The following is a 26928-nucleotide window of genomic DNA, read 5'->3' as shown; positions in this document are numbered from 1 at the left end:
ATTGCACCGGTCCCGCTTTTCCTTCCTACTCCCAGATCCTTGCAGTATTTCCTGCCGATGTACACGAACCTCACGGTCCTACAGTGTCCTATGATTCTCTTTTCCTATGGAATTTATTGAGCTTTTCTTAAAAAACCCTTCTTTATTGTGAATGGCCAAGCGATCAATCACTCAAGCTAAATCTCCCCCCCCCCCTCTTCCGCATGACAGCGAGAAGTCGCTGCGATGGCAAGATTTTCACCAGCACACATAGAGGCAACACAGACTTGCCGTTCAGAGAGTGGCCACACCTTCTTTCCGCTGCCTTCATGATATAAGGTTTCTGAGTGGTTGATAATGAGGTCAATTACGACGAAAGGCGGGACATTCGGCATCTGGGCGCCGGATGCTTTTTCTTGGCCCTGACTGGAACGGCGGTCGGGGCAGACGTGAGGGTGATGGCGCTTAGGTGGGGAGTGCTGTGGGTCGCCTCGGTGCTTCTGGCAGGTAAGGTTCCAGGCTTGTTTTCATCGGAACTGGAGGCGGGAAAGGTGGAGGCGACGGGCCCGCGAAGCTTAGCTCGCCCTAGTCGCCCTTCGGGCAAGGGGGAAAGCTGAAAGGCGGAAAGGTCAGCCGCTGGATGTGGATGGAAACGGGAGAGGGCGAGCGTGGTCGGAGAACCTCCTGTCAGTCATGAGAACCGGTGAGAAGGCGAGGCCGGGCTGCAGCAATTCGAAGCGTCGCAGAGTGTTTAAGGGGGGGCCCGGAGGCCGATAGCCGAAGGAGACCGTTTTTCTGAGTTGTTATCTCCAGAGTTGATGGCAGGAGACGATATGAGTTGTGGCTCCTGCTGGAGGGCCTGGCTCAGGAAGGCGGCTGTTATGGCGGCGACGGATGTTATAGTGGGGTTGCTTTGCTGTGGTTATATTGCTGTTCTAAATTATGCAGTTGTTGGGCTCATTTGGCGTTGGATTTAATTATTGTCAATAAACTGATCTGTATGTCATGGTGACTTTATTGATTTCTTTCCTTCAGATGAAAATAGATGCTGTTGCTTTGTCCTTAGCTTCTGCTTCATGCATTTTTTTGAAACCATAGACCCTGTATCTGTTGCCCAGCTTCTGTGGTTACAGTTTTGAGTGCAAACAACTTGAGGGAAAAATTCCTGTACTAATATCCACCCATTGAGAGATGGCTCTTATTTTAAAAGCTATCAAACCAAACTGATTCTTGTAGACTATATGTAGCTCTCTTAAATGATACTGATCAAGATTTAAATTATAATTTTCCCCAAAAATCAAGTTTAAAAAGAAATTCTGAATTAAGATATAATTTAGAAAGCAAATACATTTGTTTCTCTATGTTGGATCAATTGTTTTTATACTATGCTAGAGGACAAAAATGTTTTAAATTAACAGATTAAATGTGGATAACCTGTGATTACCTTTTCTGAACACTTAAAATAGTTTAGCAAACTGAAGCTTCTTTTAAGAGTGTAAAATGGGACTGAAACTCAGTCTCCTGGTTTCTAGCCTAGTGCCTTAATCATTATAGCAAACTGTCTAATTTTTTGTGGACACTCCGAAATGGAACCTTTGTCCTACATTACTAATTCAAATGACATATTAGTTACTGGTAGCTAATATTTACTGATGCTGTGCTGTTGGTGTAAATTAGTATTATAGAATCCTATGTGTTTACTGTCAATACCTATTCTGCTTAAATACAGCCTTGGATATAGTTTTGACCTCCCTCCAAGGTTAACATGGTCAAAATAACAAGAACTAAATTATACTAACTGGAGGTTTGTGTGTGGAGTAAAACATGATTCTGAAGGAAGATCCATTTTACCTTTACAGCAGGTTAACAAGAATAAGAAAACTGAGGTTTGGACCAAATCTTGCCCACTGAAGTGTGTAAATTAGCCTTTAAATTGCCAACATAGAACTAAAATTCTTGAACAAATATTAGAAGATTATATTTTGTCTATCGTAACCTATTTGTACTTTTTTGCAGAGGATTAAAATGCATGTGGCCAATGGTATTTTCTAATGAACTTAATGGAAGTGCTTTAGAGTAAATCTGAAATTGTTTTTAAAAAAATTATAATAAATTATACTACTTAGCCATGGATCCTTTCCTGAAGTGCATGATGTAGAAACCACTTGATAGCTGGTCATTCAGTATGTTTACATATATGGGTGCATTCTGCTACTTTAGTACAGGTTCAGGAACATCTTGTGCGTAGATCATTTAAATCATAACATGTTTACTGTAACTAGAGATCTTGTCTTTTCCTGTATCAGAATGCTGTAGTAGTGTTTTTGAATCCAGGTGAGAAAACTATCTTACGATAGATTTTTACCCCAAAAGTTTTTTATTAAAATAAATTCGATAAAAATCAAAAAAATCCAATTTAAATCAAAAAAATCTGATTTTTTAAAAAAAATCATTGATTTTTATCCACCCTGGTTTATATTTATTATGGTTGCAGTGTCCTGAGGTCATCTGATCACCTTTTGCAACCTTCTGACAAACAAAATCAATGGGGAACCCAGATAACATGCATTCCATCAGCCAAGGACTCAGGGAAGGGGTGGGGGAGTGGCAGCAATCATTAGAGAAAGTCTTTGCCCGAGGGAGGCCACTGTTCCTCAGATAGCCGGATGTGAGTCCCTCCTTGTGAAGTGGGGTCGGGGAATTCAGATGGGCCTACTGATTGCGTACCTGGCTCCCTGCCACGTAACAGCGGTCCTGCCTGAGCTGCTCGACATTATAGCCGGGGTGGCGGTGTAAACCCCCAGACTTATTGTTATGGGGGATTTTAACCTGCCATCCACTGGTGAGATGTCGGAGACGGCTCGGGAGTTCATGGCTTCCATGACGGCCATGGACCTGACCCAGGTAGTTCAAGGCCCCACCCACTTGGGGAATCACACACTGGACTTGATTTTTGTCTCTGATCAGTGGCTGAATGATCTAAGAATAAGGGATATAGACTTCAAGCCCTTGTCATGGTCTGATCATTCTCTCCTTCACATGAACTTTCAAGTCACTTCCACCCACCGCAGGGAGACGGAACCAACCAAATGGTTCCGTCCCAGGCGCCTGATGGACCCCGAAAGGTTCCTGATGGAGCTTGGGCCATTTCCTGAGACTCTGGCTCACGACTCGACTGAGGACCTGGTGGTCGCCTGGGACAGGGCGGCTACTGGGGCCTTGGACCGCGTCGTGCCTTTGCGGCCTCTGGCCCGATACCGATCTCGTCTAGCTCCTTAGTTTTCCGAGGAGCTGAGAGAGATGAAGCGTCAGAAAAGACGCCTGGAGAGCGATTGGAGGACAAGCCGATCTGAATCTGACCGAACACAAGTGAGATCTTATATTAAGACCTACCTAGTGGCGATAAGAGCGGCGAAGTCTAGCTACTTCTCCGCTCTTATTGCATCTGCAGAGAACCGCCCAGCCGCGCTGTTTAGGGTGACCCGCTCCCTACTTCAGGTGGGGGTACGGGAAGATCCCTTAAAGGGTCGAGCTGAGGATTTTGTACAATTCCTGCATGATAAAGTCGTTCAGATTCGGGAAGGCCTGGACTCCAATTGGGTAGATCCAGGGGAGGAGACGGGGGCAAGTCTTGAGAGCGTTATCTGGGAAGAGTTTGACTCTGTGACTCCTGAGGACGTGGACAGGATTCTGGGCAAGCTTAACGCTGCCACATATTTATTGGACCTGTGTCCCTCCTGGTTGGTACTGGCCTTCCAGGAGGTTACACGAAGCTGGCTCCAGGGGATTATAAATGCTTCTCTGAGTGAGGGTGTCTTTCCTGCCTCCTTGAAAGAGGCGGTTGTGAAGCCCCTCCTCAAGAAGCCTTCCCTGGACCCGGCTATATTATCAAATTATCGTCCAGTCTCCAATCTTCGCTTTGTTGCGAAGGTTGTTGAGAGTGTGGTGGCGCGACAACTACCCCGATACCTGGATGAAGTTGTCTATCTGGATCCATTCCAGTCGGGCTTCAGGTCACAATACAGCACGGAAACGACATTGGTCGCGTTGGTGGATGATCTCTGGAGGGCTCGGGACAGAGGTTGCTCCTCTATCCTGGTCCTATTAGATCTCTCAGCGGCTTTTGATACCATCGACCATGGTATCTTACTGCACCGGCTGGAGGGCTTAGGAATAGGGAACACCATGCTTCGGTGGTTCTCCTCCTTCCTCTCTGACCGTTCGCAGTTTGTGTTGGCAGGGGGGCAGAGGTCGACCTCGAGGCACCTTATTTGTGGGGTGCCGCAAGGGTCAGTCCTCTCACCCCTTCTGTTCAACATTTATGTAAAACCGCTAGGCGAGATCATCCGTGGTTTCAGGGTGAGTGTTCATCAGTATGCTGATGACACACAGCTATACATCTCCACCCCAGACCACCCCAATGATGCCCTTACTGTGATGTCCCATTGCCTGGAGGCTGTGCGGATCTGGATGGGGAGAGACAAGCTCAGACTCAACCCCTCCAAGACTGAGTGGCTGTGGCTTCCGGCGTCCCGGTATAGTCAGCTGGTACCATCACTGACAATAGGGGATGAGATCTTGCTCCCCACAAAGAGGGCCCGCAACTTAGGTGTCCTCCTGGATTCACGGCTATCTTTAGAAGATCATTTGACGGCTGTGGCCAGGGGTGCCTTTTATCAGGTTCACCTGATCCGCCAGTTGCGTCCCTTTCTGGATCAGGACGCCTTGTGCATGGTCACTCATGCCCTAGTTACCTCCCGTATGGACTACTGTAATGCTCTCTACATGGGGCTCCCCTTGAAAAGCACCTGGAGGCTCCAACTGGTCCAGAATGTAGCCGCGCGGGTGATTATGGGCGCAGCTTGTTACGCCCATGTAACACCTCTCCTACGCGAGCTGCACTGGCTCCCCGTGGTCTTCCGGGTGCGATTCAAGGTGTTAGTTATCACCTTTAAAGCGCTCCATGGCTTAGGACCCGGGTACCTACGAGACCGTCTTTTGCCACCAATAGCCTCCCACCGACCAGTTCGTTCTCACAGGGAGGGACTACTCAGGGTACCGTCAGTCAAATTATGCCGACTGGCGACTCCCAGGGGGAGGGCCTTCTCTGTGAAGGCTCCAACCCTTTGGAATGAACTGCCCCCGGAGATACGGAATATCCCTGATCACCGTGCTTTCCGCCGTGCCCTCAAGACCCTGATGTTCCAACAGGCAGGGCTAAACATATGAACATGTGAATGATTTTTTAAATGTTATCTAATTCTGAGTTTTATTTAATTGACCAAACTAAGTAATAATTTTAATTAGCAATTTTATGATGTTGTGTGTCTATATTTTTCTTGACTCTACACCGTCTTGAGTCCTACGGGAGAAAGGCGGTATAGAAATATAATAAATAAATAAATAACTTTACAACTGTGTTACTAACTTAACTACAGTACAATACTACACTACAATATTTAATAACTGTGGCAATAAAAGTTGTAAATTGGGGCAAAACTCACTTAACTGTCTCGTTTAATAACAGAAATTTTGGGCTCAATTGTGGTCATAAATCAATGATTACCTGTACCTAAATTCATTCAACTCAAGCTACAGAGGTAGAAAGCATTTGATACAGTGCCTGAGTCCTCAGGGAGAAGGGCGGTATAGAAATCCAATATAAAATAAAATAAAAAAATAAATTAAAAGAATAATTCCTACTGGAAAAAAATTATGTATTTTATATCTGCGTACATTTAAACTATTTGAGAACAATGACAACTGCTATTCTATTTAAGATACATAAATAATTTAGTTTATTCAGCATGAAATGGAGCTTAGTTATGTAGCATGAGGCTGTATATTCTGCAACACTATCAATGAGTCAACAGTGGGTCAAAGGAGTAGCAGAGATGACAGTTGCTCTTTAAAAATTATGATTTAAATCGAGTTGATTTAAATCAAATCCACCCTGATATAAACCAATTGCCAAGTATCTGAATTTTGATCACATGACCATAGGGATGCTGCAATTGTTGTAAGTGTGAAAAACAGCCATAAATCACTCTTTTCAGTGCTGTTGCAACTTCAGATGGTCACTAAACAAATGGTTGTAAGTTGAGGGCTACCTGTTCTGCCTTACATGTTTGTGGAAATGACTTTATCATATTGCATTCTTTTTTCAGTTGTTTCTGCCAATGAATTCAGTGTATTAAGAACTCCTGAATCTGTTATATTTCGAGAAGGAAATTGGCCAATTCCTGGAGAACGGATCCCAGATGTGGCAGCCTTATCCATGGGCTTCTCTATTGAGGAAGTATGTGACTCATTACTGTATATCTCTTCGGCCACAGAATTCCTTGCCTTTTTTTTAAAGTGTTGCAGATCTGTGTTACGGCACTATCTAGGGAAATTCAAAATCAGATTATACGTTTATTTATACTTACCGGTATGTCCAACATGTTTACCAAAATCATGAATTGATGAATAGTACTGCATCTGTTCTTTTCATTTAAATAGTGTAATGATTTCATTAATACAGTTTCTAATGCCTCATATTAAGTTATACATAAATTCACATAAAATATTTTTTTGGAAAATATAAACTATTTTATTTTAAAAAATTGCATTGCTACAGGATCTCTCTTGGCCTGGGTTAGCAGTAGGTGATCTCTTTCGGCGTCCGCGAGCTACTGTTCTTGTTACTGTAACAGGGATAGACAAGCTAACAATGCCTAAGAATGGAGTATCTTACCCAGTTGAAAATGTAAGTACATTATAGATTCCAGTGTATTAGTAGCAAAATTTCCATATAGAAGAACAAGAAAGTATGGTTTCGAGACTGCATGCTTTTGTTATGAGTTGGTGTACAGAAACAGAATGTAAATTTTGGTAGTCACATAGAAGATACTTTTTTTTCTTGGAACATTTAGAATGTTTGTATTTCAGTAAATTTATACAGCAGTTCTTTCTAGAAGCTCTGTATGGAAATGATGTACTGGTAGAGGTTTCCATCTGAGATGGAGAATGTACAGAAATTTTCCCTTTCTTTTTATATCAACTGTAGCAGAAAGTAATTTTTTTTCTTGATCTTAATAATTAACATATTTTTGCTTTCTTTTTCTTCCCACATGAATAAACTATTCGTGTACTGGGAGGAATATAGGAAATGTATGCCATTTATATACTGAAGTAAAAAAAATCAATCCGGCACATGGAAATATAATATATTGAGGTTAGACAACCTAAGGCCCTCCAGATGCTTTGCAGTTTCCAGGAACCCCAGCAAACTTACTCAGTGGTGGTGGGGGTGGGTGGGATAGGAACTGTAGTTCAGAACCTTTGGAAAGTTCTCTATTGACTAACACTGCAATAAATCAAAGAAAAAAAAAGCTAGACAGGAGGTATATATGAGCTAAGGCCAATTTAAATAATAAATTTTTATTTGAGTAAAGTTTTACTTTCTTCCTTTAAAACAGGTATTTTTAGATTATAGAATAATAATTATCTCTTAAATGGAAAGATCTATATACAGTTAGAAAGCAAGGCTTCATAAAAACACTGGTTTATGTAATTTGGGCATGATTTTTCTATAATCCACTTTAATCTGAATGTTAATACTGTACACCTTAATTTGTATTACCTTATTTGAATATGCATTATTTCTTATTGTTTGTTCTTCAGTTTCATCAAAATAAGTTACTTGAAGATTCTGAAATCTTCATTATTTTCCATGACAGAAATGTTTGGCTAATCTTAAAAGATCCTAAGATAGCCCTACTGAAAATATAACTAATGTTTACTCTCCTTACTTCAGATAATTACAACTTTATGCATTCTAGTCTGAAATGTAACCTGTTATTTTTTAGAACTACATGTTTCTTTATTTTGGGGAAAGCTAGTAGTTACATGCAATTAAAAGTCTTCATAAATATATTTCATGTCGATTTTTGTTTTCCTTGGGACAGTACAGGTAGTCCTTGACTTATAACAGTTCATTTAATTACTGTTCGAAGTTACAATGGCACTGAAAAAAGTGACTTAGGATCATTTTTCACACTTTTTCACAACGTTGCAGGTGTTATGGCCCGCCAGCGGCCAGCAGAGCTGGCAGCAGATTCGGACAGTGAGGAGGTTGGGGAGGAACGTGGGCCAGTCCTGGAGTTTGGGGAAGGCTCTGACGATGGCTCTGAGACAGAGGCAGAGAGGGGGCCAAGGCTTCTGGTAGTTCTTTGCTGCCTCTGGAGTCTGATATCAGCGAGGCAGAAGAACAGCGTGAGCCTGTTCCCAGTGTGTGCATGCACAGAGCTGCTAGGAGACAGGAACAATTAAGGAAACAGGGTCGACTTGGGAGTAAGGCTTGGAAATGATTGACTTTCCATAAGACTTACCATAAGACATAAAAGAGAAGCGAACAGCATGTAAGCTTTTGCAGGAAGCAATTAGTTCATCTGGCTGATTCAATATTTGAAACGTTTGTGACTCTGTGCCAAGTTTGGTCTTATTTATTTTATTTATTTATTTATTTATTGGTTCGATTTATATGCTGCCCTTCTCCGGAGACTCAGGGCGGCTTACAATGTGTTAAGCAATAGCCTTCATACTTTTGTATATACCTGCTTAGTAGGGCTTTTGGCCCCCCCAAGCGGTGTTCTTTTTATACAAAGTCAGCTTATTGCCCCCACAATCCGGGTCCTCATTTTACCTACCTCGGAAAGATGGAAGGCTGAGTCAACCTTGAGCCTGGTGAAATTTGAACTTGCAGTAATTGCAGGCAGCTGGCAGCTAAGTGCTACTTAACAGCACTTTAGTCCGCTGCGCCACCAAGGCTGCTTATTTCCAGAGGCAGGCCTTGCCCTGCCTCTGGAAATTAGCTTTTTGGCAGCATTCCACGTGAGATAGGTGGGTGTTGATAACCTTCCTCTGAAAGACTGTTTATCAAGCCTTGCAGACTGTAAATGAAGGAAATTTACAGCCGTATGAATTAAAGAGGTTTGCCAGGACCAAGTTTAATTTCTAAGGAAGCCTAGGTCAGAACAGCAGTATCCCCATGGTCACGTGATTTACATTCGGATGCTTGACAGTTGACTGACATTTATGATGATCAGTGTCCTGTAGCCATATGATCCTCTTTTGAGAGCATCTGACAAGCAAAGTCAATGGGGAAACCAGTTGCATTTAACAACCGTGTTACTAAGATAAACCGCAGTGATTCATTTAACAAATCTGGCGAGAAAAGTTGTAAAATGGGGCAAAACTCACTGAACAAATTTCTCACTTAACATAAATTTTGGGCTCAATTGTAGTTGTAAATCAAGGACTACCCATACAGAAACAATAATATATGCTGAAAGTTATTATTTTCCTGTTTTCTATAGATTTCAATTTTAATTTACTAGCGTTTTATTTTAGGCAGTTCCCTTCAGCCTGGATGGGGTTGCAAATGCAATACATACTTTATTTTCTGAGGAAACGCCAGTAGTTGTCCAACTAGCTCCTAGTGAAGAAGTAAGTTCCATATTTTTTTTAAAAAAAGCATCAAAAATTATGATCTTTAAATGCTTCTGAGTAGAGATTTTTCTTAGAACTTTCAATATTAGGAAAGAGTTAATTGAAGACTCCTATAACAGTGCAAGATTATAATGCATAATGATGGTTCTTTCAGAGAGTTTATATGGTGGGAAAAGCAAATTCTGTATTTGAAGATCTTTCTGTCACACTGCGGCAGCTTCGGAACAGACTTTTCCAGGATAATTCCATTCTTGCTTCTCTTCCCCTCAACTCATTAAGCAGAAACAATGAGGTAAGGAAAGACTCAATCAAATTGTCTTGCTTGACAACTATTTTAAATTGATGTTATGTATGTTAAGGAATCCCATTTTGTGAAATCTATATTCTAGATAAGGTCTGTTTCAGGGCATGGAGTATTTATTAGTTTCAGTTTTACATTTGCCTGTTTAACATTTTTATTGAGTTATAAAGTATTATAAAATACAAAATACAAAGTAAATAGAAAAGCAGTGGGGGTAGGGGCAAGGGAAAGAGAAGTGAGGAAAGATAAGGGGAGGGGGGGAAGAAAAAGAAGCATTGACTTCCAACTCTCTGTTACAGTAAAATAAGGCATTAACATCAAATCACAACTTTTTGCTTTTTCATAATAATATGAACAAGCCATTTCTATAAAGATCTATCAGTCTGATTTGTAAAACCAAAGTCAGTTTCATTCTTTGCCACATCAAGCATAAAGTTCAGAAGTGGTGTCCATATAAAAACAAAAGTACTTAAGTTCTTTTCTTTAATCAAAGTGGTCAATTTTGCCATTTCAGCCAACTCATCAACTTCTGCAACCATTTGTCCATAGTAGGAATCAAAGTGTCCTTCCATTTTTAGGCAGTTGTTGATAGGTAAACCAATGGCAAACATAACCACCTGATTCAAGTTCTTCCCTCGGCTTTAATATTGGGTAATCAGAGTTGAAAGATAAAATTTTACAGTACATCAACCAGTCTGCTTTGCCACAAAATGGTTATTAAAATCAACATTAACTTTTATCATACCATAAGTAGCCGTGCCATCCAAATCTTAATTTATGGCCCTCTAGTTCAAGTAACCTCTTATCTGGAGGTTCACCCATTCTTTTGCCCAGGTCAAACAGCATGCATCAAAATACATTTTCATATCTGATAGACCCAACCCCCCCTCTTTCCTTAGCATCTTGCAGTGGCTTAAATCTAATTCTTGGTTTTTTCCCCTTGCCATATGAACTTAGAAATATCCTTCTGCCATTGTTTAAATAAATTATCAGATGTAAGTATTGGTAACGTCTGAAATAAAAAAAAGCATCTTTGGCAAGATATTCATCTTGATTACAGAAATTCTACCCACTAGTAATTTATCCTATCTTTGAAAATCCTGTTTAATATCCCTCCAAAGAAGGGATAGATATTTTGAAACAGTTTTATATTTGTAATTGTCAACATAACCCCTAAATATTTCACCTTTCTCTCAACCCTAAAACCTGAGTTTTTATTTAATATATCACTATTCTGAGAAGACATATTCTTGATCAGCATTGTTCTCTGTTTATCTATTTGAAACCTACCAAATCCCCCAGGTTGATGAGGATGATTTCCTCATCAACCTTCCACTTGATGAGGAAACTCTTTCAGTTTCCTCATCAAGTATTCTGTATTATTTTTGGAGCCTGTAAAAATATAACCAGATCATCAGTGAAGGCCGTCAATTTATAAATTTCTTTCTTAATATTTATACACCTTATTGTATCATCTTGTCTAATACTTTTATTCAGGATTTACAAAACCAAGATAAATAGCGCAGGGGACAAAATACATCTTTGTCTTGTACCCTTTTGAATTTCGCATGTTAGTTAAGTCACCATTTATGACAATTTTTGCATTCTTGATGTGTAGATTGCTTTAATTCCTCAGATAAAATTCACTCCAAAGTCCATTTCTTCCAGCACCTTAAAACATAAAAGCCCAATTTATGTTGTCAAAGCCCTTCTCTGCACCTAAAAATATTAAGGCAGCCTGTTTCTAATTATGATATTGTAACTATTCAATAATATTTAAGACAGTCCTCTAATTACCTCTTAGCTGTCTTTTCAGTAGAAAATCTGCTTGGTCTTCATGTATAATATACCTGTAGAATATTCTTTAGTCTTTTTGCCAGAATGGCAGCGAAGAGTTTGCAATCTTCATTTAAATAATGAAATTGGTCTATAAGTCTTTGTCTTTGTAATGTCTTGACCTTCCTTTGGGAGCAGCACAATATTGGCTTCTTTCCACATCTGGGGTATATCCCCCCCCTGTAGTATATCATTCATTGTGTCCTTTAGTGGTTGAAGAAGTTAATCCTCGAAGTACTTATAGTATTGACTTGTGAGACCATCTGGGCCTGGGGCTTTGCCTGGCCTCATTTTTTTGATAGCTTCTGATACCTCAAAAACAGTTATCGGATCATTCATAAATTGTCTCTAGGTTTGTGATACCTAGAGGTAGGTAACTGTTGTCTTAAAAGATATTTATCTATTTTTAACATATCAATCTCCTATCTTTTATAGAAATTTGAATAAAAACTATGAAAGGACTTTTTAATGAATTCATTGTCTGTTATTACATTATTGCCTTGCAAATTTTTCCAATATTGTCTTTTCTCTTTCTTTTCTTAATTTATATGCCAACCATCTGCTTGCTTTAATTGCAAATTCAAAATGTCTTTGTTTTGCATAGTTCAATTTGGTTTCTATATCCTGTACAGCTAACATAGATAATTGTTGATGTAACAATTTAATATGGTGTAAAATTTTAGGATCCATAGATGTCTTTTGCAGCTGAATTTCTTTCTGTCTAATTTCATCCAATGTTCTTTGCGTCTTTTCCTGGGATTTTTTCTTCTTTAAGCGATTATACTGTATAAAATAGCCCCTTATAACCGGTTTACTAGCCTCCTATACTGTTGTTAAGCTTGTCCTTTACCCAAATTATTCTCAAAGTATTCCTGCAGTTTCTTTTTACAGTCTTTTACAATCTTTTCCTTTTGTAAAATAGCTTCTTTAATCTCCATCTGAAACTCGAGCTTTTTCCTCTTAAAGCCAAAAGCACAGGATTATGGTCAGAGAAAGACTTAGGCAGAATGTCCACTTTCAGAATTTTATTTGCAAGATTTTAGATATCCATATCATGTCAATCCTTGAAAAAGATTTATCTCTTTCAGAATAATAATAACAACAATAATAATTTTATTGTCATTGTATGTTTATACACAGTATACCCATACAACGAAATTCACTTAACACCCAAAGATCAGGTCCAACACACATAACAATCCCCAAACACACCCCCACCCATCACAATTCCCCACCCCTAAACCACCCAAACATCCACACAGCAGACCAAGTAATGCTGTCCAACAGCTCACTGATGGTGGCCCTTTAATTTGTTGTTGAGTGCAATTATAGCTCTGGGATAAAAACTATTCAGAAAACGTGTGGTCCGGGTTTTAAAAGAAGTTTTAAAAAAAGTTAAAAGAGTTTTAAAAGAAGGTATATTCTCTGGCATCTCCATTTTTATATCTCCATGAATCTATTAGTACTAAATTATCCATCATCTCAAAGAAAATCTTAGATAATTTACCCTGTAAGCGTTTAACCCCTTTGATGATTGTTCTATCCAAAGCTGGTGTAGTCACTTAATTCCAATCCCCCAACATAAGCCTGTTTCCATATGAGAAAGGCAGTAACTGATCCATTAAATGATCAAAAAATTTGCTTCTATCATCATTTGGGCCTATACATGCTCACCACTATTGATTTTATTCCATTAAGTTCAATTTTGACTGCTACAAATCTACCATATTCATTTGCTACAAGTAACTTAGGTTTGAATGGGGTTTTATATATAAAACAACTCCATTAATTTTTTTTACACCAGCTGATATAAATTCATCTCCTAGTCATTTATTTATTAAATATTTCTTGTATTGTTTCTTAATATGTGTTTCTTGAAGACAGACTATATCCAATTTAAGTTTCCTCAAATAGTGAAATAATTTTTTACACTTACATGGGGCATTTGCTCCATTAATATTCCATGTGATAGATTTAATCTCCATCTTTAAGCACTGTAATAGATTCCTGTACAACTGTCTTGGCCACATCTCTTTTCTTTCTACTTCTCTCTGCCACGTCTTCTTCAATGCCTCCTTTGAGGTCTTGCTCAACGACTAACTTCTTTTCTATACCCATTTCTCCACATGAATCTGGAATTAATTTATATCTGATCAAAAAATTCTTAGCTTTCTAAGACAGCAGTGTGCTGCAGCTGCCAAAAAAGCCAACACAGTTCTAGGCTGCATATACAGAGGGATAGACTCCACATAATGTGAACTGTTAATACCACTTTATAATGCCTTGGTAAGGCCACACTTGGAATACTGCATCCAATTTTGGTCGCCATAATGTAAAAAAGATGTTGAGACTCTAGAAAAAATGCAGAGAAGAGCAACAAAGACGATTAGGGGACTCGAGGATAAAACATATAAAGAATTGTTGCTGGAACTGGATATGTCTCGCCTTATGAAAAGAAGGACTAGGGGTGACATGATAGCAGTGTTCCGATATCTCAGGGGCTGCCACAAAGAAGCACCTGAAGGTAGGACAAGAAGCAATGGGTAAACTAATCAAGGAGAGAAGCAACTTAGAACTAAGGAGAAATTTCCTGACAGTTAGAACAATTAATCAGTGGAACAACTTGCCTCCAGAAGTTGTAAACGCTCCAACACTGGAAGTTTTTAAGAAGAGACCGGATAACCATTTGTTTGAAATGGTATAGGGCTGTGATGGCGAACCTATGGCACATGTGCCACAGGTGGCACGCGGAGCCATATCAGTGGGCACGCAAGCTCAGCTCTGGTGCACATGTGTGTGCCGGCCAGCTAATTTTCGTGCCTTCTGGAAAGGCTCTGGAGCCTGGGGAGAGCAAAAAATGGGCCTTCCAGACCCACAAATGGGCTGTTTCCAGCCTCTGGAGGGCCTCTGGGGGGGTGGGGAGGCTGTTTTCGCCCTCCCTAGGCTCCTAGAAAGCTTGTGGAGTCTGTGGAGGGTTTAAAATTGGACTATAGGGCCCACTGTGCCATCACGTGCCAAAAGCGGGGGGAGCGTGGGAGGTCGCGAGCACATGCGCGGGGAGTGGGGCGCATAGAATTATGGGTGTGGGCATGCATGTGTGTGACCCCCCCCCACACGACCCCCATTTTTGTCATGTGATGGCAAAAAGGTTAGCCATCCCTGGTATAGGGTTTCCTGCTTAAGCAGGGGGTTGGACTAGAAGACCTTCAAGCTCCCTTCCTACTGTTGCTCTTTAGCACAAGTTAATGCTAGAACTATTCAGAGAATAATTTATTAAATATTTCTGAGGAAGGAATTAAAAGTATTCTGAGTGAAGGGACACAAATAGTGACAATGAGGAAAATATGAAAATAATTTTAAGAAAAATTCCTATTCCTATTCTATTCTCTGTGGAATTCAGCCTAAATCTTTGCTCATGGTAAGTATCACCCCTTCTGATTTATCCCAACAAAATAATATTTTTCTCTGTTTCAGTTTATTTCAGTTTTATATTAAGTGTTTCATTTGTTAAGAGAATGTATGGGTAAGTCCTGCATGTGCTACCCATGCTAAATTAATATCAGAATTGATTTTCAGTCTTTTTATTATAAATTGAAATGCTTTTTCAATTCACCTTTTTGTATGTGTGCTTGTTTTTATGTATACATGTTTATTTCATAGGTTGATCTCCTCCTCTTGTCAGAATTGCAAGTTTTGAATGATATCACAAGCTTGGTAAGCAAATTCTGCAAGCAAAATTCTACTATGTGGTTGACTGTATATTTTCTGACTGTAATTATTCAGCTGATTTAGAACATTTTAAATTAGAAAGAACACAGAATGTGTAGTTTATTGGCTAAACTGGACCTTGATAAATTCCTGGAGAAGCAGAATATAGGATAAAAAGTATCAACATGTTCCAGCACTTTCACTAAAATGGAATGTCATGCTCCATGATTCTAGTTCTACATCTTTTGTATATAAAGGTATCTTTGATTTATGACTATCTCTAATGGTCCGAATTAATGACCACCTGAGAAAGGGTGCTTTATGTCCTGTAGTGCACTTCTGACCACATGCAAAATGTCATATCCACCTCTCCCCCCCCTCAGTATTGTGACCATGATCTAGGTGTTTAGCAAACTGTTTGTGCTTATGACTGGTTGCCAAGCATCCTGTCAACATGTGATTCCATTTGCAATCTTCTTTGCTGCTTTCCCAGAAAGACAGTGGCAAGCTGCTTCCACTTGCTAAGAGATCTCTGTCTTGTCTCTGGGGGCTATACAAAAGGATCATGGCTTAGATTGCACCAGTGTGCCTGTCATTAACATCAACCATTAACTTCCACCCCATGTAGATTCATCTGTAGGATACAGATTCTAGAAAACAATTACTTAAAATAGTTAAAACGTTGCTTTCTAAAATTGAAATGCCTACTTTTTACTTTGATATTCTTTTAACAATTTTTACCTACTGCTTCCCAAGCTTTCTAGACACAAACATCTGGCCAAGGATCATTCACCAGATCTATATTCTCTAGAACTTTCTGGGTTGGAAGAAATACGTAAAAGGTATGGGGAAGATTCACAGCAGTTCAAGGATGCTTCTCAGATTCTTGCAGACTCTCTGCAAAAGGTTAGTAGAGCAAAAATGCTGGTAAATAATGTAACTTTTTCTTAACTTAGAATATAGAAACAGGCATGAGTAGATTATGCAGTGCTTTATTGCTGATACCTGTTTGGATTTTTTCAAATAAAATTTTCTTCAGTTTATAGTTGTTGGCCAAATAAAGATATAGTCTTAATTCATTCTTCAGTCATATGTACAGGTAATCCTTGAGGTACAACAGGCCACTTAACAAACATTTGAAATTATAACAGACCCCAAAAACATATGACCCTATTTCAAAGTTATTGCAGCAGGCCTGCAGTCGTTTGCCCTTATGATTTACCATAAGGTTGCTGCAGTGTTCTTCCACCTCTCTCCCCTCATCCCACCCTTCTGGAACCCTACAGCATTGCCTACTCTCCACATATCCATCATGTCCCACACTTAGCTTCTGAAGCTATCCGGAGTTCATGTTGTAGAAGGAGAACAGGCCATGTGTCCCTGGATTGCATGGCAGCAATCAAAATGCAACCATTTTGTCCTGCCCATTTGAGGCTACTAAAGAAATTCTTCATCCTGCTGCTTTAGAGAGGTCTGCATAGTGCTGCAGAAACTTCTGAACGCTACAGAAAGTTTCTGCAGCATTGTGCAGATCTTGGTAAGGCAGCAGTTTGTCCTGAAGCTGTGTGATAGGTGGCTCTATTGTAGTCGCCATTTTGTCCTGCCCATTTGTGGAGGGGAGAACCAACCTAGAATTGAGGAGAAATTTCCTGACAGTTAGAACAGTGATGGCAAACCTTTTAGGCACAGAATGCCCAAACCGGAAGGTGCATGCGCACCAGAGCACCGGAAACCACCGGAAAGCGGTTCATTATTGCAGGGCAGGGGACAAGGACGGCGCCAGGGGCTCCGTGTAGCTACTATCCCACCCCTCCTCAGTCTCGGTCACGCCACGAGGCTCCAACTCAAGGTGAAGACGGAGGAAGAAGGGGGGGTGGGGGAAGTGTAAACGGCAGCTACCTTGAGCAAGCCGCAGCGCTATTACGCAGGGCTCCGAGTGGTTGGAGAAGCGGCAGAAACAGCAGCCAGGGCTGCGCTTTCAGCGGGTAAGCAATGCTGCCTCTGCTGCGAGGAACTTTGGAGAGAGTGGGCAGACGAAAGCTGTGGCCATTCTCGCCAGCTCTTAGCCTGCCCCACCCTCTCTCCAAAGTTCCTCGCAGCAGAAGCAGCTTTGCTTACCCGCTGAAAACGCAGCCCTGGCTGCTCTTTCTGCCGCTTCTCCAATCACTTGGAGCCCTGCGTAATAGTGCTGCGGCTTGCTCAAGGTAGCTGCCGTTTACACTTCCCCCGCCCAGGCTGTGAACTCCAGCCTGAAGAGCAAGAAGCAAAGGCTGCCTTACGTGCAAATGTGGCGTGAAGGTAGGTATAAGGCAGCTTCTCTCCTGCACTCTCCTCCTCCCACTCTCGTGATGCCTGGCCAGCTGTGGCTGAGCCGGGAGCATGCACACACGTGGGAAGACCCTCCTTAAGCAAGCCACTGCCCACCCTGCGCGCACCTTTCCTGAGCTTTGGTGCTCGCTTGAGGAGGGTCTCCCTGCGCATGCGCACGCTCCCGGCTCAGCCACAGCCGGCCAGGGCATCACGAGTGTGGAAGAGCCACATTCAAGGGGCCAAAGAGCTGCATGTGGCTCACGAGCCATGGTTTGCCGACTACTGGTATAGGGCATGGATATCAAACTCGATTGCGTCACGGGCCGGATTGTGATATATCACGATGTTTTTTGCCTTTGCAGAGCCAGGTGGACGTGGCCTGCTTGTGATATATCCGGCCTGTGGGCCGCCAGTTTGACAGGCCTAGTACAGCATTTTCTGCTTGAACAAGGGGTTGGACTAGAAGACCTCCAAAGTCCCTTCCAACTGTTATTCCATTATAATATTTGAGTTGTGTGCCTTTTATCATTTGAATCTAATTTCAGCTGGCAAATTCTGAATTTTGGGCTCTTTCAGTTTGCAGATGAGATGTACAACATCTACAGTGGGAATGCAGTGGTAGAAGTGGTAACTGTGAAGACTTTTGATACTCCCTTTGTGAGAAAATCCAGATCTATTCTACAATCCTCAGAGGTTATACAAACTTTTGCATTTCTTTTGGTAGTTGGATAATACATCTTTTTTTGAAAATCTCATGCATTTTAGTAGAATAACTAAACAGAAAAATGCAGAGTATTAATAATAACCTGTTTACTCTGTGCTTTATACTTTATTTTTTTAGCCCCTCAGTAAAATAATTCTTGGAATAAAAAACAGTAGTTGTAAATGCACTTGAGTATAGTCACTTGAGTCTCAGAGTAATATAATGCAAAAGTTGAATAATTATTCAATTTGTCTATCATTTCTATTTTTGTGACTTAATGATTTGACATAATAATCTACAGCATTTTTCTTTGAACCTCAGAAATTAGGAAAACATTTGATTTACTGAAATTATTTGTCACTAGATTTCCAAATTACTTCTGTGAAGTTTAAAGCAAATTTAAAAATAATGTAATATCACAGATTACTGATGAATTTATAAAATATACATATCTGTTATTTTCCAAACATTTTGTTGGAATTTTTCATTAGGTGCAACATGCCCTTAATTCCATGAATTACACTGGCATGTAAAGATTGCTTGGTTTTTTATGTTGAAAATATTTCAATAGGCCTGAACACTGGGCTAAATCCAACAGATTGGTGTTCAGCTGTGGTAAATACTATATAGAATCTGGGTAGGAAAAAAATCAGATGCATTGGAACATTGTCATTTAGAGAACGTGAGAAAGATCTAGGCGTCCTGGTGGTCTACCAGTTGAGTGTGAGTAAGCAATGTGCTGTAATTGCTAAAAGGCCAATGCAGTCTCGGGCTGCATTTATAGAAACGTTGCACCCAGATCACAGAAGGAAATACTGTTTTTGTGCTGTTTAGACCAGACATTGTTCTGTGTCTAATGAGGGGCAGCTTGTTTTTAAAAGGGCCTGAAAAAATTGGAGCAGGTTTAGATGATATTGAGGGGTCTGGAAACTAGCCCACATGAGGAACTGGATGTATTATACTTTCAAAAGGTAAGATTAAATGGAGATTTGAATGATATGCCCATGAGGCTGTCCATTATATGAGGGGCAGACTGTTCTCTGTTAAAGAGGCAGGACAGTGACCAAAAGGTTGCTATTAAAAGAAATTAGATTAATGCTGAATATTAGAATGAATTCCATAAAGATAAAAGCTACTAACCAGTGGAACAATCTACCTAAGCAGTTGTAGACTTCCTCCTTGGAAATTTTCATATAGGTGCTAGATAACTACTGGTCAGGGATTATTTAGTAGATTTCTAATTTGGATTAAGATGAAGATTCTTCCAACCGATACTCAATAACTTAATAGGAAAAAAATTACATTGAATAAATTGACATTTTTTTATGTTAGAGTTTGCAGCAATCCAACCAGCATATAAGTAAACAGTTCAGCAGGATTCATTTATATAAGAAACTTCTTTATATACAATACCGTACAGCAGAAGCCAGAACCAGAACTCAGAATCCAGAAGTACAGAATCAATAATCACAGAAGCACTCATATATATATACAGATCAGGGGACCTAATCCACAGCTAGTCTCCGAGCTGTCTGGGTCACCAAACAGTCCCCATTGGCTGACCTGTTGCATGTCTATTCCAATACATGAACCTTTATATACTGACACTCCTCCCTTCATGACTGCAATAGACATAAAACCGAATAACTTAATATTCTTCCCATGGTGCACTCCACCAATGGCTTGGTCATTATATGTGCCAGATTGTCCTCTGAAGAACAGTGAAGCAAGCTAATTAATTTACATTTGATGGCTTCTCTTACAGTATTTAATATCCACATGCTTGATTCTATTCTTTACTGTGTCACCTGTAGCCATTTTAATGCAAGCAGCATTATCCTCAAACACTGTTACAGCTTCAGTTACTTTTATGTTTAAATCCTTTAACAGCTGTACGTACCAGGTTATCTCTGAGCAAAGCTCAGACAGAGCAATAAATTCTGCCTCTGCCGATGCTAGTGCCAACCTTATGCTTTTACTCTTTACAGTTGGCGCGAATACCTCCTTATAGTGCATGTTTTTCCTTTGTGAAAAACCTTGCTTTATATTGTACCTCATTGTTGGGCAGTACTTTGTCCATGGCTTCTTTCCATTTTACTTGTTCAATTTTGGGTAATGCCAATATTTCCTGATAGTTTCTTGGCTCATACCACACATTACACACCTTAGCAGAATACCTGTCAGGTGGAATCCCTTATTCCATCGCTCTGACCTGCGTGGTATTGACTGCTCTTGTGTTTCAACCCTCTCTTGCTTCATATCCAAGTCATCATCTTCTCCTGACTCCTTTTCTTGCTCTCCTTCAGTTTCTCTTCCTTGAACGCTGACACCGTCACTAAGTGGGTCACTGTCACTAAGTAGATCACTCCAAAAATTTGCATCAATTATGTTCCAATTTTGCTCTGCAAAGCTAGCAGACCTGGAAATGACTATTCTTTTGCTCCCATCGCTAAAATAGCTCTTTGAGCCAGGCTCATAACCTGTAAACCTGAGCTTTCTAACTTTTGGTTGAGCTTTTTTCCTGATTGCTTTTGGAATATGCACCCATGCATTGCTTCCAAAAACCCTTAAATGTGCCAGAGATGGCTTTCTCCCATATAGCGCAGCATATGGAGTATTATTAATAGAGGAACTCCACAGCCTATTGATTAAATAATTATCAGTCAACATGGCTTCACCCCAATATGAGCTGCTCAGACCAGAATCCTCCAGCAGTGAGTCCTTCATTGTTTGTAAAACACCATTCTGTCTCTCAACCACGCCATTCTCAGCTGCTGTGTACAGATTTCTGCATCTGTGTTTTATTCCTAACTGTCCCAACCACTGTTGAAAACTTTCTGACATAAATTCTGAACCTCTGTCAGTTTGCAGCTGACATACCTGTTGTTTATATCTCCTTTCTACAAAGCTTACCTGTTGCTTACATTTCTGTAGCACCTCTATTTTACTCTTTAGTAAATAGCAGAACCCAAATCTGCTGTAGTCATCTACAATGACCAGTGCATACTTTGCTCCTCCCAAACTGGATTGCATTGGCCCTACCAAATCTGCTCTAGAGCTCTTGTTGTCTGCCATGTACTACTCTTGCTTACTGGGAATGCTTTGGACTTTGATGATTTGCATACTGCACAGTCCAAGTATGCCTTACATCCCTTTAAATTTAACCCTTCTCCAAACTGTTCCATCTTTTGGAAAACTCTGAAGCTGGCATGGCCAAGCTTTCTATGCAAGAGATGAATGCATGGATCATGTTGTGCCACATTTCCAAATGTTTGAGCACATTGAATCTTTTGTCCCTGCAACACATAAAGATTTTCCTGCTTTATGCCCTGTGCACATACATTCCCATTTCTCTTTATAAGGCACTTCCCATTTACAAATGTGGTCTCAAACCCATTTTGGTCTAGACTAGAGACACTCAGTAAATTATGCTCCATTTCAAGCACACATATGTTGCCTAATTTCCTTCAGACATGGAATCACCACACTGCCTTTTCCAGTGACTTTAGCCTTCTGGCCATTCGCCAAGGCTACTGCATCTCCTCCAGCTGGATCTATTCTGAAAAACAATTTAGAATTATTAACAATTGTTTGACTAGCCCCACTTTGTCCCTGCTATTACAATAGCTAACTTTTGCAACAGCAGCCTATCCATCAGTGGTATCTTTTCTTTGTAAACAGTCTTTCTTCAAATGAGTCTTATCACTACAGATGAGACACCTCCGTTCTGTTGCTTTCTTTGTAGAAAACCTTTGCTGGGCTGTAATCTGGTCTCTTCTGTTACTCGGGTCTCTGCAGACATCATCTCTGCAGACATGCTGTCTGTTGCTGTTCTCTCTGCTCCTTGGGCCCCCATCTCAGGAATTTTTCTTCGTGACTTTTTCTAAAATGGCGTTCGTTTTCTTCTGAAATCGAACAGGCTTTAAGAGCTTCCATTCTCAAGTCCTGTTCTGGTTTGCACTCAAAAACAGCTGAAACAATGTCCCACGTTTCATCAAGACTATTTAACACCAACAGTATCTTCTGAGATTCAGGGATCTGCATGCCACGCTGTTCCAACTCAATGAATAAAGTTTGCATATGCAGCAAATGCCTTTCCACATTCTCTTGTGGTTGCAATTGGGCTCTGTATAATTGTCTCGATAATTGCACAATATTGCATACTGACGCACTCACATGCACACTTCTTAATTTCAGCTAAACCTCTTTTGCAGTTTTTAACTCAGCTACATTCAGGAATTGTTCATTTTCTAAACTTAAGATGATGTAGACCAGTGCCTTATCATGCTGCCTTTGATCTGCTGCTGCTAATGGTGCTTGGGGTGGATTAATAACAATATCCCAGAGCTCCTTAGCCTTCAGGAAGCATTCCATTTTTGCAGCCCAAATAATATAATTCTTCTGTTCCAATCGAGGCAGAGAGCTGTCCTTGAATTCAACAGCCATCATGCAAGCCTTCTCTGCTTTGTTCTTTTTTCTTTTTTAACACAGGCTGTTCTTCAGCTTAATTACAGTTCAGTCTTACTGTATCTGGTGTGCTCTGGGCCCATAACCTGTTAAGAGTTTGCAGCAATCCAACCAGCACACAAGTAAACAATTCAGCAGGATTCATTTATATAAGAAACTTCTTTATATACAATACCATACAGCAGAAGCCAGAACCAGAATTCAGAATCCTGAAGTACAGAATCAATAATCACAGAAGCTATACCTTCTTTCCCCGAAAATAAGACATCCCCTGATAATAAGCCCAATCGGGCTTTTGAGCGCATGCGCTAAAATAAGCCTCCCCAAAAAATAAGCCCTCCCCAAAAATATTTAAACGCAGAGCTGGAAATCAGGTAAGACGGCAAGAGGAGCCCCATCTTGCTCCACGCACCCCAAAATAATAAGATCTCCCCAAAAATAAGACCAAGCACTTATTTTGGGGTTCAAAAAAATATAAGACAGGGTCTTATTTTCGGGAAAACACAGAAGAATCACAGAAGCATTCATATATATATATATATATATATATATATATATATATATATATATATATATATATATATATATATATATATATATATATATATATATATATATATATATATATATATATATATATATATATATATATATATATATATATATATATATATATATATATATATATATATATATATATATATATATATATATATATATATATATATATATATATATATATATATATATATATATATATAAGCCACGCCCAGGTTCCGATCCTTCTGGGTCACCAAACAATCCCCATTGGCTGACCTGTTACCATGTCTATTCCAATTCATGAACCCTTATATACTGACATTTTACAATTAATCATCTAGAATACACCTTGTGTTTCTTTAGAGTGATTGATGATTTATTGTATATACTTACTCATTCCTTTGTTCTCTCCTTGTTATAGAGCAAGACTGAAAATCCATATAACCTAGGATATGCATACAACTTTAATTATGCTGTTGTCTTCAATATAATTTTCTGGATCATGCTTGGACTGGTGATAGCTGTGGTGGTTATCTCCTACAATCTGTGGAATATGGATCCAGGCTATGACAGCATCATTTATAGAATGACCAACCAGAAAATTAGAATGGATTAACCTTTAAATGAAAATCTTAGAGGAGAAATGCTTCTTCAGTATTCTGGCAGCATTCAGTATGGACTCTTCATAGTGTGAATATTTTTATGAAGTATACATTTGTTTTGTGAGGATATATTAAAGGGTAATAGTGGGTATAGCTAATGTGCAGAGTTGAAAATGAGCAGGACTACACAACCATGAGCTAATTCAAATTGAAATATATATTTATTCTACCCTGTGACCGTGCAGTGTGCATTTTGCTGTAAGGGTGTTTCTTTATATTGCTTACGACTAATATTCTATCAGTTTTCTTACACTGAAAGTTTAGGATGTTTTCTTGAACTGTGTTATAGATAAATAAAGTAATTCATGATGTAAATATTTCAAATGTTAGGATTTTAAACCTATTAAGCTTGATTATCCATTGTAAAAGTTTCTTTAAGCAGAGGTACCTTTTTAAAATACAACCTTGCTGTACATGTACGTATATTCACCCTAAATGTTTATTCAAAGTTACTGTGTTTCTTAAAATAATGAAGTAGAAATACTCATGAAGGAAGAGAAATACATATGGGTGCAGCATCTGTATTAATAATTGTAGGAATGTAGGATCTTGTGGTATTTATGAGTAGTGAATTCTGATGAAAAATTCAGTTATATACCATGTTCTTTTGTCACGTGATCAGTTAACAAATGGTACATAGTGGCCTGTGTTCTGTACTTGACATGATGTATTTCAGTTCTTGATATACGCTAAAAAACCCAAAAAGTCTGATATTTGAGTGGAATGTTTTATTGGGCATCAAATGCTAGGTATAAACATAGCACTGAAGATGGTATAGGCCTTGACATCAAATAGAATCTGCTTGCAGTGCAGAATTAATATTAAACAAATGTAATGGCTTGAGATGTTTGAAAGATTGTTGTTATGGTAACACTGCACAAATTCATTTACTGTGAGGAACTGAACAGATGTTCTACTACAGAGAATATAAAGTATTTAGCATAGAGAGTCAACTAACATTCCATTTGTAACTGTACTTAATTAAATGTTATACTAGTGCAGGGGTGTCAAACTCGATTTCATTGAGGGCCACATCAGGGTTGTGTTTGACCTCCAGAGGCCGGGGTGGGCGTGGCCAGCTTGACGTCACTTGTGTTGGGTGCGCCTGTGGTGGCCCAAGCACTCTACCAGTGAAAACAGGTACCCGAGCTCTATTTTCAGCTCCTACATCCTCCTGCAACCCTCTGCCAGAGAAAACAGAGCTCCGTTTTTGCCAGCAGAAGCACTGCGGGCCGCTCCTTCACTGTTTTCAGGACAGGCCTGTGGGCTAGATCTAAGTACCCTGCAGGCCGGATCTGGCCCCTGGGCCTTGTGTTTGACTCCCCTGTACTAGTTGTATACATTAATATTCTTTAATTTACAAGGTTGGGTGCATTGGTATATTGATATTCAACTGCTATAAGAGGGATGTCCAATTTTCTTCTAGATCTTGTAGGTGGCACTATGAATATGCTAGGTCTTGGTTACTTATGTTCTAGTTAAACTGTACAGGTGTATTTTCAGTTAATGTAAACACATATAGGTAAAAAAATTCACAACCATACACACGACTGAAAATACTTGAATTCTAGTTCCAGCTGGGACAATATTTCCCATTGTAAAAACATTTGTTTTGTTTTGCTTTGCTTTAGCTATATGATCAGAATTGTGAGTTATAATTTCTTTCTGATGAATCTGACCTCTTTAAAAAAAACAAATTTCTCTCAGTAGTTTTTGGAAAAAAAGGAGTTGGTCTGCAGATCTGAAATTAATCTGAAACTTGAGAAAATAAATAATATTTAACTGATGTATTTAAACAAGTTCCAATTGGAAAACTGGCAAGTAAGGGACTGATATAATAGTACTATTACATTAGTAACATCATATAGTATTAAAAATAATACTGTAGGCCACTAGCAATAATAGCATGATAGGGTCAAAAATTAGACACTGGTTTCCCTGTAGTAGTGTCAGTTTATAAATTGTTCAATACTGATATGAATAAAAAGATTTGTTAAGAGGTGATGTCTATAGGTTCTAATAATTCATCTAAAACAGGTGTCAAACTTGCAGTGTCACGTTGCCATCATGTGATGTATCGTGCTCTTTTTACCCTTTGCGGAGCTGGGGTGGGTGTGGCCTGCGCGTGATGCATCTGGCCTGTGGGCCACCAGTTTGACACATATTGAAATGAATAATTTCAATATTAATAGAATTGATCAATGTTAATATTGGCCTTGGATATGACAAAACATCTGCTTTAAAACTCTTAAGCATAAACTATTCAGTGTATTACTACAACAACTGAGAGAAGATCAGTTTGCCCTAATACTGTTGGCACATCTGACACCAAAATATTTTTAACTTGGGCTAAATTATAAAGGAACGTTTGAAGGAACAACATGTACTCATTCATATTCAAGAACCTTAGCTTTACAGTTGAAGTTTGAAGAACTTAATCAAATATTGCTCCTCTAAATATTAATCCTATACTGTAATAGAATCTTTTGAAATGTCTGCTTCTGCTTCCGACTTTAAAATAATCATGCATGCATTATGGGATGTTGGTAGCATAATGAATAAGATCTTTTTAAAAAAAAAATTAATATGCTCTTCTGTATTCATACCCAGGCAATCTTAAAGTAAAGGTATGCCATTTATTTTCTGCATAATTATCCAATATTGAAATCCTTTTTCTCAATCCTTTGGGAAATAGTACTATTTAGTTCATGAGGGTTTGTTCCTATATAAGTATGGAGAAAACTACAGCCCTTTACCTACTAGATACTACTTTTAAATTTATTGTTTGGAAAACAAAAAGAAATATATGTAATTATTGAGCCTATTGTTAACTTAAATTTATTGGCTGTCCAACTGCAATGGATCCTTGGTTTCTTTGGGTTCAGAATAAATATTTCAGTCGCTAAATAAAGTTATGTTCTCTATACAAA

The 26928-nt window shown here is 39.4% G+C and overlaps 1 protein-coding gene across 1 annotated transcript; it reads left to right on the top strand.

Moving 5' to 3' along the window:
• Nucleotides 1–201: 201 nt before the first annotated feature.
• ATP6AP2 (ATPase H+ transporting accessory protein 2) lies at nt 202–26928 on the top strand. The gene is made up of 9 exons (XM_034423831.3): nt 202–486; nt 6147–6277; nt 6599–6727; nt 9373–9468; nt 9626–9763; nt 15269–15322; nt 16073–16222; nt 18203–18319; nt 23758–26928. Exons 1-9 carry the CDS (start codon nt 438–440, stop codon nt 23950–23952), a joined length of 1059 nt encoding a protein of 352 aa, XP_034279722.1. The 5' UTR covers nt 202–437; the 3' UTR covers nt 23953–26928.

The sequence above is a fragment of the Pantherophis guttatus genome, chromosome 5 (genome assembly GCF_059756535.1).
Source record: "Pantherophis guttatus breed Tessera chromosome 5, ASM5975653v1, whole genome shotgun sequence".
NCBI lineage: Eukaryota > Metazoa > Chordata > Lepidosauria > Squamata > Colubridae > Pantherophis > Pantherophis guttatus.
This window is presented reverse-complemented; position numbering and strand designations above follow the sequence as displayed.

Bases quoted from the DNA above. Each gene is read 5' to 3' on its own strand.
- ATP6AP2 (XM_034423831.3), top strand. From the start codon at position 438: ATGGCGCTTAGGTGGGGAGTGCTGTGGGTCGCCTCGGTGCTTCTGGCA. The intron at 6,278-6,598 runs GTATGTGACTCA...GCATTGCTACAG, and splicing joins TGGGCTTCTCTATTGAGGAA to GATCTCTCTTGGCCTGGGTT. The intron at 18,320-23,757 runs GTTATACAAACT...TCCTTGTTATAG, and splicing joins CTATTCTACAATCCTCAGAG to AGCAAGACTGAAAATCCATA.